The following is an 18,895-nucleotide window of genomic DNA, read 5'->3' on the forward strand; positions in this document are numbered from 1 at the left end:
GAGAATAGAACAAATGGATGTAGAGACTGCTTTTTTAAATGGAACGATTAGATCAGAAGTATATGTAAATCAACCCCAAGGATATGAAGATGGTACAGACAAAGTGTATAAGTTACATAAGTCACTGTATGGGCTCAGAGAAAGTCCCAGATCTTGGTATGAGTGTTTTCACAAATTTATGAATGAGTTGAAGTTTGTCAGGAGCAAACATGATTATTGTCTCTAGGTTAAAAATGATGAATCAATCTCTGTGTATCTAATAATCTTCGTTGATGACTTACTAATTTGTAGTAAAAATGTGTTAAAAGTACAAGAGTTGAAATCACCACTATCCAAACGTTTTAGAATGAAAGATATGGGCCAAGTCAGTAATTATATCGGGATAGACATTGAACATGATATCGAGAAAAATGTGATGACTTTGAGTCAGGAGAATTATATAGAGTCATTGGCCAAGAAGTATGATGTAAAAAATGCTAAACTGTATCAAACACCAATGGAAACGAACTCGAAACTTAAGCCAGCTAATCAGATTAATGAGCAAGTGAAATATCGAAATTTAATCGGAGAATTATTATATATCAGTACAGGAACAAGGCCAGACATTGCTTTCAGTGTAAATTATCTGAGTCGATTCCAAAGTTGTTATGATGAAACACATTTTAAGTATGCTATGAGGATTCTAAAGTATCTAGATTTAACTAAAAGCTTGAAATTGAATTACACGAGATCAGAAAGAGAAGATATACTCGATTGTTTGGTAGAGTCAGACTGGGCAGGAGATATTGTCGATAGAAAGTCTACGTCAGGATATATTGTGAGAATGTACGAAAATGTAGTTTATTGGAAATCACGTAAACAAAAGTCAGTTACTAAATCATCAACTGAAGCTGAGTATGTAGCATTGTCTGAAGCTTTAACTGAAGCTAATTTTATAAGAGGATTATTGAATGAAATATTTAAAATTGAGCTTGATGCACCAATAAAAATCTATGAAGACAATTCTGGAGCAGTATGCATTGCTAAGAGTGGGAATCTGTCTAAGAAGTCTAAATACATTGAAGTACAATACCATGATGTTTATGATAATTACGAGAGAGGAAAAATTGATGTTGTTAAAATAGATACTCAGGATAATATTGGAGATATCTTGACAAAGTCATTAGGCAAGACACAGTTTCTTAAACTGAGAAAAGAATTAAAATTAAGATAAACGTGACAAATGTAATAAGATTGTTAAAGTGCAAATGTAAAGAGGCGTGTTGGGAATAGTGTACATTTGTACTTATAACCATGAGTGCTGCCACCACTAGTGGGATAAGAGAAATATGTCTCTAGAACAAGATGCATGTTGGGAAAAGGCGTAGTCAAGGATGATATGGCACATGCTATGAAGTTCACCTTTTGTTACATTAATAAAGCAATTACAAATAATAAATCAGATCTCCATTAATTCTAACAGTTGTTGAGAGAGAATTGCAAAGATAGAAGGGGTAGAAGGAGTAGGTTAACGGAACTATCGATGAGAGTGGAAAAGTCATTGTTCGAAAACTTGAAAGGGAGAGAATATTGGTCTTTGGGGTTGAAAAACCCAGGCCTTTGTAAGGGTCAGTTGAAGGACCGTGAGAGGGCCGGAAAGGTGGGCACATCTGGAAGCGATCAAGACGATTTTGTGGATTAGGACAATGTTTATGAAAGAAAACGAAAGTTTCGAGTATTTGAGACAGTTCGGGGAATTTCTGTTAATTGAGTTTTTACAACTCTTTCAGAAAAATTATTATACGTTTTCGGCCCGAGACGCGCCTAGCATTAAATGAACAGGAGATTGGAAGGAATGAATGGCACCTCGAGACGTGTGTGAGATGAAGGCATGGCTATTTTCTACAATTATTAATTATAATATAGATCCTAACCGCACCGTGATGAGTTGCCACCTGTTGAGCCTATCCCTGTTGATGTGCTTAAGTGATGGTTCTGGGATCGCTGTCAGCGATCCTCCGATGAGGAAGTGCCCTGGTGTTCGTGCCGATGCATCTTACGGGTCACTGTTGATCGGGCAGAGTGGCCTCGAGTTCAGGATGTCCTCGACCTGAGTTAGAAGAACCGGAAATTCCTCGTAAGTCAAGGTCGAATTTCTTATAACCGTCCTCAAGTGATATTTGCTTGATTTAACCGCCGCCCCCCACTTGCCTCCCATGTGTGGCAAGTAGGGCGGGTTAAATCTCCATTTCGTTCCATTTGTTGCTAGCCAGTTTTTTATGATAGCCGATACGCTTGATGCCTGGTCGATGAGTTGCCTGATTTCCTTTTCTGCCTCGATGAAATTAAATCCCCTGTGACTGCTCAGGGTCGCGCACATTCCCCGTCTTGACGTAAATCTCTTATACGCGGCGATGAATCCCTCCGCGGTAAGGTCTGTTACCAGTTTCAGATGATTTGCCGATGTGGCGAAACAGACAAACAAACGAATGTACGCCTTGTACATTGTTGTGCTTGCCCCTGAGCTTCTCCACCTCAACATGTTGATTAGGCCGGCGAAGTCGGCTCCTGAGTGGAGGAAGACTCTAGATGGTGTCACTCGTCGCGATGGCAGCTGTCCAATCAGCTGTTGAGTCCTCACAACTCGATGACGTGCACAGATGACTTTATGATATGTGAGCGAACTGGTGCTCGTTCTCCTATTATCCTGTACCTCTGTCGGATGTGTGCCAACGTAAGTTGAGTTCCCCCGTGGAAGCTCCTTTGATGAGCTTCTGCGATGATGGGCGATGATAACGGTGAGTGACGTGGGAGAATGATTGGATCCTTTTCTTCCGGATCCAAAGTTGTTTCGCAACGAATTAACAATTAATGAATAATTCTAATGGAGTTGTAAGTTCCACCAGTTCAATAAATAAAGATGAAATTAAAACGCGGGAAAACGTGAGACGCCGAATGGGTTCCTTATGTCACTTGCGATTAGAATTGAGCGAATGAGGGATGAGGGAAGCGAATATATGGTCGAAAAAACTGGATGGCAACACCAACAATTTCAATTTGGATTTTATCGACTGAGCACTAAATACACTTGGTGTGAGCGTAGAAGGGAGAAAAATTACCTGTTTCCACTTTAGTGAACAAATTAGAACTGGACTGTTTTTGACAAACATTCGGCGAGTGGGAGTTTTCCAAAAAAGCGGGCAATGGGGTGGTACGGAGTGTGATTTAGATCGTGGTTGGTCAATACTAGAGGTAGAGGGAGGAGGGTTGATTTGATTAGTTCCTGAGGACTAGTGAGTGTCAGGAGCCTAAGAATAGGGAAGAAGGTAATTAAGAACCCAAAATTCGGGGCCTGGCCAAACTGGTGCCGAGCGGGCGCGTAAACGCCAGTTGCGAGGGATTAGTCTGTCAGGAAAACTGTAAGAAGGCAATGAATCGCCAAAGGTGAGATTAGGACTCAGAAGTGTTAAAATAAGCAATAAAGCAAAGATTTTGTTATATTGGAAGGAAAATTCAAAACTGCATCTGTCGGGGACGTTGATATCCCGAATTCGATGGTTGGAGCTGATTCCGTTGATATTCCAAGCCGTCCGAGTGCTTGTGGCGCGTTGTTGCACCATTTCTGCCGTGGCATGCCGCCCGCCATGCAGAGGTTTATTAATTCCCTGATAATTTTCTCCATTTCTCGTTCGGTTTCTGCACCTCCGTAAATGTTGTCAACGTATCGCCCCCTTAGTGAATGTTGGTAGAGCCAGAGGGAATCGATAGCCTTCATCGATTGCCACCTGCTTTAGCGCCCGGAGAGACAACCACGGTGCACACCTGTTCCCGTAGGTAACCGTTGTTAGTTGATATTCGATGAGTTGGCCTTCCTCGTCCTTCCAAAAAATCCGGAGGTAATCCCACCCATCCTGATGGATTCGAATTTGGTGGAACATTTTCTCGATGTCCGCACCAAATACCCAACGATGCCGACGAAGCCAGTTGAGGAGGTCAGAGCACTCTGTCTGCAGTTTTGGTCCTGAATGAAGGATGTCATTCAATGACACTCCCGATGAGCTTCGATGAGATGCGTCGAATACGACACTTAATTTTGGCGTCGTGCTGTCCGGACTCAGCACTCCATAATTAGGCAGGGTAGTATGTCTACCGTGGCTCTGACGTCGTTTATGCCAGTTGCATATGATCCAAGGGCTCATACTCCTCGATGGATTTCCTGTAGAGTGTATGAGCCTCTGGATTAGTTGATAATCTGCCTGTTGATAATCTGATCAGTTGATAATCTGTTGATAATAGCCTGATGAGCTTCTGTAGACGGATCTTAGCCATCGAGGCTGTTTCCCCTAATGCGGCTGGCGATGATTTCAACGGTAGGCGACCTATGTACCGTCCTGTTGAGTCTCTTTGATGAGTTTCGATAAAGTGCTGCTCGCATTCTGTGTCGGCCTTGCTCACAACTGTAGATGGAGCATCCGGTATTTCCTCCTGAATCTATAGCTTTTTCAGGCAGTCCAGCGATTGTTGATTGACCTGTGATCACCCTCAGTGACCGCTTATTAGAGCAGCCTGTACAACAGACTGGCTCCGATAGGACCCAACCAAAAGATGTTTGTTGGGCGATGAGTTTCAATCTGGTCTATCTCATGATTCCGTCCATGACGATTTCTCAGCAGATATCAGCTCCGATGATGATGTCGATGGCCCAGGTTGCAAGAATTTCCGATCTGCCAATTGAAGTTCCCACAATTCCTGGGGAGTCCTGGTCTCGCAAACAAATGGCGGGATTTTCGCCGTGAGCTCGCTCATGATGCTTGCTTCCACGTTAACCTGTACAGTAAAATTGTGTCTCTACTGTAAGTCGAATGGCATAACCCCACGCGTGCTTCCCGATGGAGTTTCTTTGATGCCGATGATTGTTAGCGATGATGACCTCCGTTTCACATGTAGTTGATTGACCAAATGCTCAGACACCAATAACACTTCTGAGCCGTGAACGATGAGGATCCTTGGTGGCCGTGAGTATCCGTTGTGATTCAGGGCATTAACCCTTGCTGTTGCCAAGACGACCAGTTGGGTTGCTTGCTGCTGCATTGTTGAGCTTCCAAAACGTTGAGGTAGTCCATCTTGTTCACCCGTTGCGGTTCTAATTGATGTTTATCCCCGTGATGATTGATCTGTTGCTGTCCTGATTGTCGTCGATCTTCGTGATGCATTGCTTCAACATGGGCATGATGTCCGATGTTGTTTTCCTCTGATTGACGATGATCACCCGAGTGATATTATTTTGAGAGTTGAATTTCCAATTTGTGGTACACTTCCGGTTATTGAGATTCCCCGAGATAACTGTGAGAGGTCATTGACCTCTTCCCTGATGATGATGCGCCTTGTGTTTTGTCTTGGCAAGATGCTGGTCCCGATGATTTGTTGACAGGATCCTGATTGATGATTGCTCCGTGGCTTTTGATGATGCTGTCTCCTTTCAACGAACACAGCGGTTAAGGTAGCAATATTTATTATAGAGGATAATAAAATGCTAATTGACCGCTCGTGCTTGGTTCCGACGATGTGCTGGCCTGTGTTGAGGTACCTGCTTGACTAGGTGTCTTTCTCTCATGAATTAAGGTGTGATGGAGTCCCTCGCATAGTCGACACCTCCTATTGCGCTTGCATTTACGTCATTTTTTTTTTCGACCAAATACCAGGCATTTTGTTATAAACGTTGTATTCAGAGTGGTAGCTTCGTAAATAAGGCAGTGTATTTATACAAGCTTGGCTTTTTAAAATTTTTACTATTTTTTGAAACCAGTAAAGTGAACGAAAGCGTGCAAAACACAATACATTGGAACGTGGACTTGGGCATTTTTTTCAAAAATTATTTTTGTTTTTTATGAGATTCGATATACATCTACTGTGCAACAGTTATCACAGTAAATTTTAGTTTGTGTGTTACGTGTGAAGTAATTTATTTCAATTTTATGATTAACAGTTTTTGTGAACTTGAAACAAAACATTAATCAAATATATCGTGTGTTTTTAGTGAATTATGGCTCATCATTGAAATCCCGTTCATTAAAACCTTCCTATCCCTCTGCTTTCGAGTCACTCGTCGCTAGCAGTAGTAACGGAGAAGAAATTGACGTACAAACACAGTATACTTGGGCCTCACAATCCAAGTAAGGGTAGACTTTAAATACTATTCGGCTATCGCTTCAATTACCCCGTACACCAATGACAAAAATAAGCCCTACGGGACGCCACCTCGCCTCAGAAGAGAACTTTTCAAATTCGTTTCAAGCCCTCAAATTTGTGACATATCAGCATAACTCGCGTTCCTACACTGTGTAATCTCTCAGGCGAGACTCTCGTTTAATTTAGATCACAGTCTACCCTTCACGCTCGGTTGATCTGTCAATCATTTGTGACGAGTGGTTCCCGATTTACATTTTATAGGCACTAGCCAGTTTTTTGTCTCTTGGCAAAACACGAGATCTAAGTAGCGTGATGTCAACGAAATTTCGGGAGAAAAGAAGGACGAAACACTCTATCCACAGTCAACCACGATAACCACAAAAAAACGTACACATAAATAGTCTATTAATCAACTTTAATATGGATGGGTGGTAATAATTCAGTTATTTATTCCTGATATATCCGTGACAACTCAACCCAATAAGAAATTCGAATTAGAATAAATCGACAGGTAATACATGTAGGGTTACTTTAAAAAGATAAAACAGTTTATTTTTAGCAAAAAGGTGTACACTCATTTTAACACAATATTCGATATTCTTAACACACTTCACAATCTTTAAGCACTCTATCACACTCTTAAATGCACAACACAAAAAATGTCTAAATCTACGTCTATCTTTAAAAACACGTCTAACGTCTATCGCTCCTCAATCATGACTCTGACCCTATCCTTCTTCTCAACCCTGGACGGGGCCCTAATCGCGTCACGTGGTCCTAGAATCCCTGAACTACGCTGGCTACAACGATCTCCGCCTGTCACATCTGTGGGCCTCATAAACCCACAAAATATGACCCTCTAAGTGCTTTTATGGTACAGGGTTGCATTCCTGTACTAACCTATGTCTATTTGCGGGGTTTCACCACAAAAAGCACCTACGCTAAAACTACTATATAAACTTATAGCCCAAGTCCCTCTTAATAAAATACGAAGAACATCTGTCTATAATATTGGACAGATTATAATTCTTAAACTGGGGACTTCTCCATAGTTATTTCCGATACTACATACATGTTCCCTGTAAGTAGTGAGTAGCTAACCCAGACGCGCATAATTCTACGAATTTCGAAATCATTGATTGAACATATACAACAATTATTGCCTTTATACACTAACCATAATGATTTCTGGAACTAAAATAACACCGTAGAGAATTTATAATAGCGCCGTGGTTACACACGTCTTATTCGGTAGTACTACGATTATTAGTGACATTGAGAACTTAATTATTTTGAAATGTGCAAAGTACATAATAAAGAGCAGCATAAAAAATTATTGGCCAACATAGTTCAGGAATGAAATTTTATTAAAATGACAAAACATTCCAACGGCTTAAACAATACCAACATTTTTCGTAAATGTTATCATTTTTGACCGGCACTAAAAGATAATTAATTGAAACATTATGCAACAGGTTTGCCACCACTGATTGTTATCGCGTCTTCTGTGATTCAATTCACTTGATACAACAAGCAGCGTTTAAAATATTCTTCATTTTTCACAAACAAATCGTTCCACTTAACTGATCAGTTTTTAATTCATTAGCTGTGAATGGTATCCTATTCAAATTTCGGATTTGCGGAATGTTTTTCTCGTGGACATGTGCTAATTTGTGCCGATGTGTGAATTGATATTTCGGTGATGTGCTCCGAGCTGGCTACAAAATTTTGGGTTGGCCGGCCCTATCGTCCGAGTTGACAGGGTTTCGGAACACTTTTTGTCGATAATACGAGAACGGATCACTCACCAAATGGCTACCAGGGAGAACCGAGGGATTCAGATGGCGCAGTCATTTTACGAGCGACCTTCTCCACACCGGAATCTAGGAGAACCCCGTGGCGGCTATGTTATTTATGCTTCAGAACGCGTCTTAAAATTAAGTGAACTCACGGAATGTGTAGGAGAGATGAGCAGGACTCATGGCGGGGATTCAATCGCAAATTTTCGCGTAGTGTCGGTGCAACACGCGAATGGCAGGGGGTGGGTCAACTGGTTGGGCGAGCTGTGATGGATATCCGAACAACATTGTTGCCAGCTTTCCGGATTTATACACCATTTGAGTCAGGAAATTTTTGGGGAGGGTTATATGTCATGGAAGGCGATCGGGGGACAATGAAATGTCGCGAAAGTCTCCTGGGAAAAGGTTACATCTCATGAGAATCGGTTGGGGAACTCATGATTCTCATAACGTGTAACCCTTCTCCAACGGACTCTCTCGATGTTTGACTCTCCCTCAATCTATTCTATGACATGTAATCCTTCCCCTAGTGTTCCTTCAGATCCTTGGCTCTTCCCTGACCGACTTCCATGACATGTAACTCTTCCCCAGGTTACTCGCACAATGTTTGATTTTTCTCTAACCGACTCTCATGACATGTAACCTGCTCCTTAATGATCCGTGACATTGAACTGTTTCAAGTGATCCTACTGACCCTTGATTCTCCGCCAATTCGCATGGGGTCACTATTTGCCATAAATTTTAATCATATTTGTCATAATTCATAGCAAAAACTTGAAGAGCCAGTAATGAATGAAGAAAAAACTGCGGTCGGTGGAAACCGAATCGTGGTCAATCGCAGGTTATCTTCTGTACGCAGGTTAAACGCCGATGATGATATTTCTATAATATTCCTTCCTTTAAGCTGCCCATTTTCCTTGCTAGAGCGCTTGCTCCTCTGGCTGGTAAATTACAAACATTAATCACCAGTAAAATTATACAATACAGATGGAAATAAAATAAAATGCATTTATTTATATCAAGGAGAGCATCGCGCGTAATCTTGCTTGAAACCAATTCCTTCAGCGTGCGCCCATCAGTGGGCTTACCGACGGGGCCTCAACAGCGTCGCGGGCGCAAGCAGAAACTCATTCCGAAGCGCGACGACGACTGCGTTGTCGCGCCCTACAAACCACCAGTATTGTAACTAGCATGTAATGCGTCACAGCTCTAGCCGAAGTACCTATTAGTGTATTCAAAGGTTAAGTGTTGAATAAATATATTTGTGGTATATTCTTGAATATTAGTGCCCTCATTATTAGGATTCGATCTCCCGTTCGAATCCGTGTCGTAAACTTACAAACAAATGTTCTGTGGCGCCTTCCCTTATCATGGGGTACAACGCGCTTAGCCTGGTGTCTCTTCAGCCTAAAGAGCTAACGTTCTATTCAGTCAATGCCCCTTGCCTTCATGATAGTTTAGGCAGACCCAACTGGTACTCTCTATGTTACTTGACTAGAACAACGTGAGGTGTGGCGTGAGGTGTGGTTGTTAGGAAAGGAGAAGAAAATACTTGTCTTCTTTCGAAGAAAACTAAACTGCCTACATAAAACATTTTACGCTGCAAAGCCTTTAATGAAAAATCCCAATTACACATGAAAACTCAATTTGAAAAAACTTGGCAAAGCAGTTTTATTTGCAATGGCTAGAAGTACCTAGTGAATTTTAAGATTTAATGCCTATTTCCGGTTTTCCAGTTTCTCAAACACACTTTTTGCAATTCCATATTCTACTGTTTCTAAACCATAGGCCTATTTCTCTTTCTTCACCAAAACCTATAATTATATGGATTACGAATATACGATGAAATAATCGAATATCCGCGGTACACTCTAGTTAGAAGTATGACAGCCATAGCGACCCGATATAATGACTAGCAGTCGACGTGATAAAATCCAGCAAGGGATGCACCTCGTAGCCAAAAAAAAAATTCTTAAGTTGGATATAAAACGTGCAGGAGCCTAATTTCTCAGAAAGAGAACGGTCCATTAGCTCGGTCACCTACGACACTTTTCGGACATCTTCGGGTCATCGGTCAGGCCCTAGTAAAATCGCAGAAACCCAACGAGTTCAGTTTGTAATCGTACGTCAGTCGTTATGTATTCGCTCAGCTTTGAGAACACTCGTTTAATATGAATTATCGTCCCGTTACTAAAGTTCTAGCTATATCACAATTCAGTGCGGACACTAATAATTCAGAACCTGCCAGCTACACCACCCCCACCATTTTGCATTGTGTCAAGTATATAAGAAACTCACGGTGATTAATTCGCTAAACAGATACTCAACTTAGTTTAGTGCAATGTAAAGTGACTGAAGTGGTTCAATTCCACGTAATAACCGGCGATTTAATTTACCTAGTGTAATTTCATTCAAAAAACCCACCCATCGCCGTACTCCTCCTAATGCACCCTAAAACTCCGTACTTTCTCCAAACAGAGATAACTTGAAGTTTATAATACACAATTCCACGAGGTGAAGTTATTGATGTCTTATCAACTATCTAGAAGAAAAAAGATAAGAATGACATGAAAACTTGAAATTTACCGGACTAATGTATCAAAAATAATGGACATAATCTTTAACAATATAAATAACGTGCAAGATCAGTTGTACGAGTCTGTCACCGGTCCACGCAAGCAGTGGCTTCTATGTCACACGCACACTCATCGCCGTCAGGTCCTTCTCGCCCAACGAAATAGCCGGACTATGCTATATATTTTCGATTATTATAAATAGTAGATGTGGTAAAGGATTATGATATTACAACGGTATATTTCTGGAAGCCGATTCTACTTGTGAACTAATTGGATTTTAACAGACTGTCGATATGTTTTTAGTGATTTAAAAATATTTAGTGCGAATATATCTCTGTGTTCAAGACACATCTTTAATATTATCTTCTGAAAGATTTGCGCGACTCATCATTTTGGGACTTCAGGATTATCATTATCATCTTTTGTTGCATATATGTTTTCCAAATTTCATCTCTTTAGTGTATTTCTTTCTATTTTCATAAGATTACTGCGGAGGTTTCTCAATATCATGAAGTACTCTAGCGTTATTTTAATTCTATTTTTTCACCATGAAATTGAAGAAAACAATTCTTCAACGCATCCTTGGAGGAGTGGAAACGTTTATTTTGATAGGGAGCCTAAAAGCCCGGTAAGAATATGAGCAGCTGAAGATGAGTGCAAGACTTTACAAATCTCAATTTACTGAGGGTATGTCTGTAACTCAGAGTATTTTATCATATGGATTATTCCTTCATTCAGTCAATTAGTTTTCACGCCTCGGTTTCAAAAAGTTTTATTTTGTGTAAGGATGTGATCTTTGGGACTCGTGTTCATGATCCTTCGGAATTTCGGAAATCACGTGCAGAACGAGGCTGCATTTCTTATGAGAATGATTCAAAAATTAAATTGTATCAATGATGCAAAAAAATGGTTCCCATCTTCTACACGAAGATACGATCTTCCCGGCATGATTTGGCGCCGGAAATTGCGGCTTTTATGGTCTGATCAACAGAACGCGGCATCGGATTGCCTAAGAAATTTGCATAGTTGGAGCGCATAGCTACGCGATAATTTAAGCGCAAAACCTACGGTCGCCTCCATGTAAATAGGAGAAAGTAATGAAGAGTTGGACAATGAAAATCACTATGACACAAATTCAACGATAAAGAGACATAGCTTTAAATTCTGTAATTATACTTTCAACATTTCTCCATGGAATTACAACTGGGCAAATAATTTTTTAAATAATTGAAAGGCTAAAATATACGCATAACAATAATTTTATATTAATGTTAATATTATAGTATTATTGTGGTACCGTCATTTTCTTGGCAGTACCTTGAATTATTATCAAATTAGCCTTAGGAATTTCATTTTTATCTTTTCCCTTTGCCTGCACGGACCGGCGAAAATCTCGATTTCACTTCGATTTTGTAAAAGTCTCGCGGACGACCTGCATGAAGTTGAGGAGGTGGCCAAGTGGTGCGGTCGCGCATGCGATAAACGTCGAAAGAGCAGAAATTAAAGATTTTTTTTTTTCATTCGCAGACATTAAAGATATTTTTTTTTCATTCGCAGACATTGATCACTGAATATACTTTTGGGTGGAGATAAACAAAAATAGGGCACAACACTCGGCCATGAAATTTACCTTCCTAGCCATGGATCGTAATGTAAAATTCCATTCATGAAGATTGCCCTGACCGCTCCTCAAACACGCCTCACTAACTCTTTGCGAGGCTTATCGTAGAATTGGAGAGGCATATCAGTTGAAAAATGATTGTAAAATATCGTTGTCTATTAGGCAATAATAGTCCATGCATACTATGATATATCGTAAGCCTTCAATAGATACATATATCATAACACAAGGAAAATAAATGCTGCGCACTAGAACTGGGAATTTCCAAGTACACAAAGTCGGTTTTATTGGAGGTCATACTATACTCGTTTCCCGTGAGAAGATTCATTTAGTTCACTACGACGGTAAGGAGTTATCGAGGTTTGTATACTTTTAATAACGCGTAACCACGATCGTTATGTGAAACTGACTAAGCTGAAGGCATTATCAATGTTTAACTCCCCCTAAATCGCCATAGAGAATTGAATCTTCCAAGATTTATATGAAATAAATCAGAATAAGCATTCTACGAGGGTCGCCTCACTACCCTGATTAAAACCTCAGCAAATAATAATAAATAATAATAATAAAATCGGAGCGAATGATTTTTTGCACAAATTTATTCATACCAGAGGCATTTATTTTCCCAAAATTGGGTTTTCATTTTTTTTCCGTCTTCACAGAGCTCCTCATGAAAAATGTATATCAGCTCATCGCCCGAAAGCTTTCACTCTGCTCTTTACATATCGCACACAGTGTTTCGATTATTAAATGTTTGTGAAATAATAGGATTTTGTACACACTTCTCCAATGATTATTCATTCACAAAAAATTTTATATCTTTCAAAGACAAGGATCCCAATCAATGGTTTAATATTTATAAGTATTATGAATGTTCAAGTGATGATGACATGTAGGCGGTGAAGCGCAGGGGAATCCCTGAACGATAAGGATTATCCTCTTTCAAATGAACGTTTATAGCATATTTGCCACTGTCTATAGTCAAATATTTTTTTTATCACTATTTGATTTTCTTTACAAATGAAGCATGCATTGCAATATTTTTAATTTCACTGTTAATAGTATCTGCGAAATAATTAATTTTCCAGAAAAAAGTGGCAACGTCCAGCCGATGCCATATTTTTATTTGCAAAGTGAACCAGTTTGCCATATTTTACTGAAAGTCTTTGCAGTATCTGTCATGCGGTTGTAAACAGTCACATTATCTTCATCTCTACACGTTTTTTGTGAAATTGCTGGCGATTATCAGAAAGTAATAAATTATACCAATAAGTGAAGGAATTTTCAACTCTGTACATGCAAAATATGGGATAATATTAAAAGAAGTCTTCATGCTCGATTGGTTCCACTTAAACTCAAACCAAAATCCCTGTAAGAATTATGTTTTTCCGGAAGGCCAAGGGCTTTATCTTGAGAGATGTGAGACTCTTTTGATTCGTTAACAAAACGCTGAGAAGAGATGTAAATATAGATGAACTTAGAAATGTTCTGTGTGATTAATGAAAACCATATCGTCAACTATTTATTAGGTTGTTTTGGGATTCTAAATAATTTATAAGTTTTATTAATGATTATTTTTCCCACCCAAATTTCAGCCAATAGAATTGCACCATTCGACGTTATTTTATATAGTCAACACGGTATTTCAGCGGAAATTCTTGGAAATTTCACTGGAAATTTTGCATGTTGATATATATAAAAAAAAACAAATGTTGAAGTAACCCTCAATTGTATCTGACAGATTAAATGGCAATTCGTTGAAAATTATGTCTCATGGTGCAATTCTATCGGCCAAGATTTGGATGCAAAAAATAATCCCCCGAATACCACTCGAACTTCGAAATTATCTGATATTTCCCTCAAGGTTCCCTACAAACAAATAAGCTCGTCAAGTTTTCCAGAAAAATCACTCGCGCTTCGCGCTCGTGATTTTTAAACTGGAAAACTTGACACGTTCATTTGTTTGCAACGAACCTATCGGGAAATATCCGATAATTTCGGAGCTCTTGTGGTATTATATGCGATAATTTTTTGAATATTTTGATAAACAAACGACACCTAACCAAATAAACCTTTTTTCATGTCATGGCACAATTCTCTTGGCCGAAATTTGGATAGGAAAAATAATCCCCTGAATACCACTCGAGCTTCAAAATTATAGAATATTTCCCTCTAGGTTCCCTGCATACAAATGAAGTCGTCAAGTTTTTCAGGAAAAATCACTCGTGCTTCGCACTCGTGATTTTTTAGCCTGAAAAACTTGACTCCTTCATTTGTTTGCAACGAATCTATCGGGAAATATTCGATAATTTTGAACCACTTGTGGTATTATATGTGATTATTTTTCCCACCCAAATTTCAGCCAATAGAATTGCACCATTTGTTGATATTTTGTATAGCCTACCTCGAATATCAGCGATTATTTTTCCCATCCAAATCTTGGCCAATAGGATTGCACCATTCGACGTTATTTTGTATAGTCAACACGGTATTTCAGCGGATATTCTTGAAAATTACACTGGAAATTTTGCATGTTGATATATATAAAAAAAAACAAATGTTGAAGTAACCCTCAATTGTATCTGACAGATTAAATGGCAATTCGTTGAAAATTATGTCTCATGGTGCAATTCTATCGGCCAAGATTTGGATGCAAAAAATAATCCCCCGAATACCACTCGAACTTCGAAATTATCTGATATTTCCCTCAAGGTTCCCTGCAAACAAATAAGCTCGTCAAGTTTTCCAGAAAAATCACTCGCGCTTCGCGCTCGTGATTTTTAAACTGGAAAACTTGACACGTTCATTTGTTTGCAACGAACCTATCGGGAAATATCCGATAATTTCGGAGCTCTTGTGGTATTACATGCGATAATTTTTTGAATATTTTGGTAAACAAACGACACTTAACCAAATAAACCTCTTTTCATGTCATGGCACAATTCTCTTGGCCGAAATTTGGATAGGAAAAATAATCCCCTGAATACCACTCGAGCTTCAAAATTATAGAATATTTCCCTCTAGGTTCCCTGCATACAAATGAAGTCGTCAAGTTTTTCAGGAAAAATCACTCGTGCTTCGCACTCGTGATTTTTTAGCCTGAAAAACTTGACTCCTTCATTTGTTTGCAACGAATCTATCGGGAAATATTCGATAATTTTGAAGCACTTGTGGTATTATATGTGATTATTTTCAAACATATTTATTAATATTCTATTTCACATGTTTTCAAATATTAAAATCCACGATTTCGGTGAGGAAATTTTTGCAATGTTTGGTTAACGACAACTGAAAAATGGTCTCAATGAATGTTATTATTTTCGTAGAAGGTGTGTTTATCAATTTCTCATAGATGAATGAAATTTCATGAGATTAATTGTATTTTTACGCTCGGCTCGTACATTTTGCCACTCGGACCGTAATAATGCAAAGTAAAACGGCCGTTGTTCATAGTTTATTGTATGCAAATGACATTCTTTAGGAATGGATGTGATACGCCGGACAAGGCTTCAGAAGATATCTAAAAATGTAGCATACAGTTTTTAAAAATTTGGCCGCATATCTATATCTCCCTCGAAGATCGTTAACGGACTTCCCTTAAAATTATCGAGCATGCTTATCTTCTGAAGGAATATAATCTTGATAATGGAAACTCAATGATAACTGTCTGAAAATCGCTCAAGTATGGGAATGATGGATTGTTATGACTAATTCTCCTCTCTAGTGAGTGGATATTGGTAAAAAAAGTTTTCAATATTTCTACTCGAAATTGCAGAAAATACAAATTTACAAATCTTAACTCAAAAACCGTAGGGCTGGATATGAGATGATATGTGTCCATTACTTTGCACTTTAGAATTTGACACCGCTTTTTTCATCTTGCGAGGAGCAATGCAAAATAAGCCTAACAAGTTTGATACGACATCATATTATTTTACCTTATTTTCCCTTTTATATCGCTCCATATACAATGTTTAATGGAGCCGTTCACAAGTGGTCACAATATTTATCATTTTTAATTGTTTTTTGAATGCGTGGATGTGCCATTTGTTGGATTATTGCTCTATAAATATTATTAAATTTAGTTGTCACCAAATAACTACTATTACCTATATATCTTCGGCAATTAAGGGATTCTAATTGTAAGAGTGAGTCAGGCACTGGAACGTTTACCTCACTTTCAACGAGAAAATACACGTACGTTTTTATAAAACATTAAACAAAGACCTTAAGCTCATAATGTTCTCCTTAGGAACAAGAAAATAATTGCATTTTCTAATAATACGTACCGAACTTTTAGTTGAACAATAACAAAGCTGATATATTCTTCCCCAATGCCAAATTTCCTCAAAAGAAAGACATGTTTTATTAAGACGTCCGGCTGGCCATCAGCCAAGAAAGTTTTTTTTCTCTAAATGTCCATCGCGAACCTCATCGACTTAGGCTGAGTACTACTGGATATCTATACACGACACAAATACCCCCTCCACTACTTGTAAACGAATTTTGATGATTATCTCGAGCAGGGAATAATGAATTAGAATATTGCCCATAGTTTTGCTCGTTAAATCGTCTATTTTCTTTTCAATGGTACATTTTTCATATTTCTCAGTTCAAGAGGTGAGAAAATAAGCGCATAGCATCGGTCCCATATTCACATTTTCAAGATTTCACGTACGTACGATATTGAAGTATCACCAATCGAGCATTTGATTGTATTGCGAGCACTTAAAGACATAAAATGCAAAATCAACGCTATTCAACTTAATTCTAAAATCAATTCAGAAAAACCAAGACCATGAAACATAAAAACTGTTTTTCTTATTTTGACAAAATCTATGAAATCAGATGAAAAAGGCAAAAATTAATTTTTGCCAATAATGCGTCAAGAAAAACTTTTGCATAGTTGTTTGTCCTAACAATGTTTGAAAACAAATAGAAATGAAAAAAGAGTGCCTAAAAAAATTATGTTTGATGAAAATATTAGTTAAAGGAAATCCATGGTTCTTAGCGCGGTTTAGAAAATGGAGATTTAAATTGATGTTATGGATATTGATAGAAACATTGAGGTGGAAAAATTAGCGAGAAGAACCTTGGTTTTCCTTTAACTATTTTTCTTCATCATACAGAACTTTTGTTTGGCGGTCTTTTTCATTTCTCTTTATTTTTCAAAAGTGTTCACGGCAAACCACTACACAAAATTCTTTCGCGGTTCATTTTCTATAAAAAATTGTGTCTTTCTTATTCTACCATGTCGAATTTTAGTTCCACCCTCTCATATGGACATTCAAATAATTTCATATGAAGTAAAACTGTGAATTTAATATTTTACCTCCGAATTAATAATTCTTAATCATGGATTAGAGTATAAAATATTTGGTCCAATAACTAACAAAACTTTCCAATACATTATGAAATGTCTGAAGCAAATTCACACGCCTTGAAGGTTCACTTTTATGAATCACCGATTCAGAATCGACGATTTCCCGATATATACAACTGCTAATGCACGGTCTATTTTTATTTATGGTCCCGAGAACTTATTGTCATATTTAATACGTAGGATTATGAGGTATATTTTTGCGATCGCAACAAAAGAACTTCAATGAAAGCTATGTTGTATTAGTACTGCTACTACTACAAAATGAATTTTAACCTTCATTGTCATGTGCTTCATTCCAAAATTATTCGCGCAATTTAATTCAAAGAGATTCACTGAATATTATAAATTACCGATATACTATACAAAGTATTGGCCACTACGTGGCAATGACCTCGTGAATGGTGATGGGAATAGCCATCTCACCTGTGAACTGAACATTGATAGTAGATATGAAAAGAGTATATCTTATTACATGATCACTCTTAGACAGTGACAAACAGATTCACAAGTCGTATCGTCAGCATGAAATTTCATCTTATCACCGATAAGAATATTTCGTGTATATATCTCTGTCACTGTGACACATACGTGTTCTACAAATAAGTATATATTGGGATATTTCATTCAACTAGTGCTATTGAGATACACACTTTCGTCAAGAACTGTGGCATATTGTTTATTGTTGCAAAGGAACGGCAAATAATATATACCTTTTTCTTTTTTTCTTCGTTTACTTCCTGCGTCATTGCACTGTTCATACTAGATAATGGCACGCGAGTACACTCGTATTTAAGTTACTTGGCGTACAGACGGACACACAACTGACGTTGTGTATCACAATGCGGGGAATTGGAACGCTGTGGTCAAGTCGACCGACGCGATGAAGGAAAACACACGGAGCAACTTTTTAAGGAGTGGGGACTATGATAGGTCGAGATAAATTTCCAATTTCAAAGTTGACATTGAAGCAAATCGTAGCCTTGCTAAATATGACTAAATAAAATTCCTTTTTATATAGTCATACTGTACAAAACTCCGAGTTAAAAAAAAACTGTATTTTCAACTTGTCGCATTTCAACATTCAGCCAGTATGATAATTACAGCTCATCAATCGATGATTTTTTTAGTAATATAGTAAGTATATAAAACTCTGTTTTATATAGTCATTTTTAGCAAGGCCACTCTTTAATCGAAAGATTAACAGATCGAATTTAAAATTTACATTGATAGCAAAATTTTTTGGATTATGCATTTAAAATAATGAAGATTTTGTACTTTGATAAGCACTATTTATTTTAAATCTGAATAACTTATACTAGTCAAGAAGTACTTAGCTGTTCAGATGCTC

General features: G+C 38.2%; 2 protein-coding genes across 4 annotated transcripts in view; both read right to left on the bottom strand.

The window, feature by feature from the left end:
* LOC135163508 (peptide transporter family 1-like) overlaps positions 1-18,416 on the bottom strand; it is a 120,390-nt gene extending 101,974 nt beyond the window's left edge. The window contains exon 1 of one of the 3 annotated variants that reach the window (XM_064122979.1): positions 18,258-18,416. In XM_064122979.1, the coding sequence (XP_063979049.1) occupies positions 18,258-18,305 (48 nt within the window). In that variant the 5' untranslated portion in view covers positions 18,306-18,416. The remainder of the gene's footprint in view (positions 1-18,257) is intronic. The other 2 variants (XM_064122978.1, XM_064122980.1) reach the window with 2 other exon arrangements.
* LOC135163510 (uncharacterized) lies at positions 1,355-18,227 on the bottom strand. Its single transcript, XM_064122987.1, has 3 exons — positions 16,454-18,227; positions 9,307-9,461; positions 1,355-9,189 (listed from the first exon to the last, which is right to left on the bottom strand). Exon 3 carries the CDS (start codon positions 2,519-2,521, stop codon positions 2,036-2,038), a length of 486 nt encoding a protein of 161 aa, XP_063979057.1. The 5' UTR covers positions 2,522-9,189; positions 9,307-9,461; positions 16,454-18,227; the 3' UTR covers positions 1,355-2,035.
* Positions 18,417-18,895: the final 479 nt, after the last annotated feature.

Source organism: Diachasmimorpha longicaudata, chromosome 6 (assembly GCF_034640455.1).
Source record: "Diachasmimorpha longicaudata isolate KC_UGA_2023 chromosome 6, iyDiaLong2, whole genome shotgun sequence".
Taxonomy (NCBI): Eukaryota; Metazoa; Arthropoda; class Insecta; order Hymenoptera; family Braconidae; genus Diachasmimorpha; species Diachasmimorpha longicaudata.

Bases quoted from the DNA above. Each gene is read 5' to 3' on its own strand.
- LOC135163510 (XM_064122987.1), bottom strand. From the start codon at position 2,521: ATGTTGAGGTGGAGAAGCTCAGGGGCAAGCACAACAATGTACAAGGCG.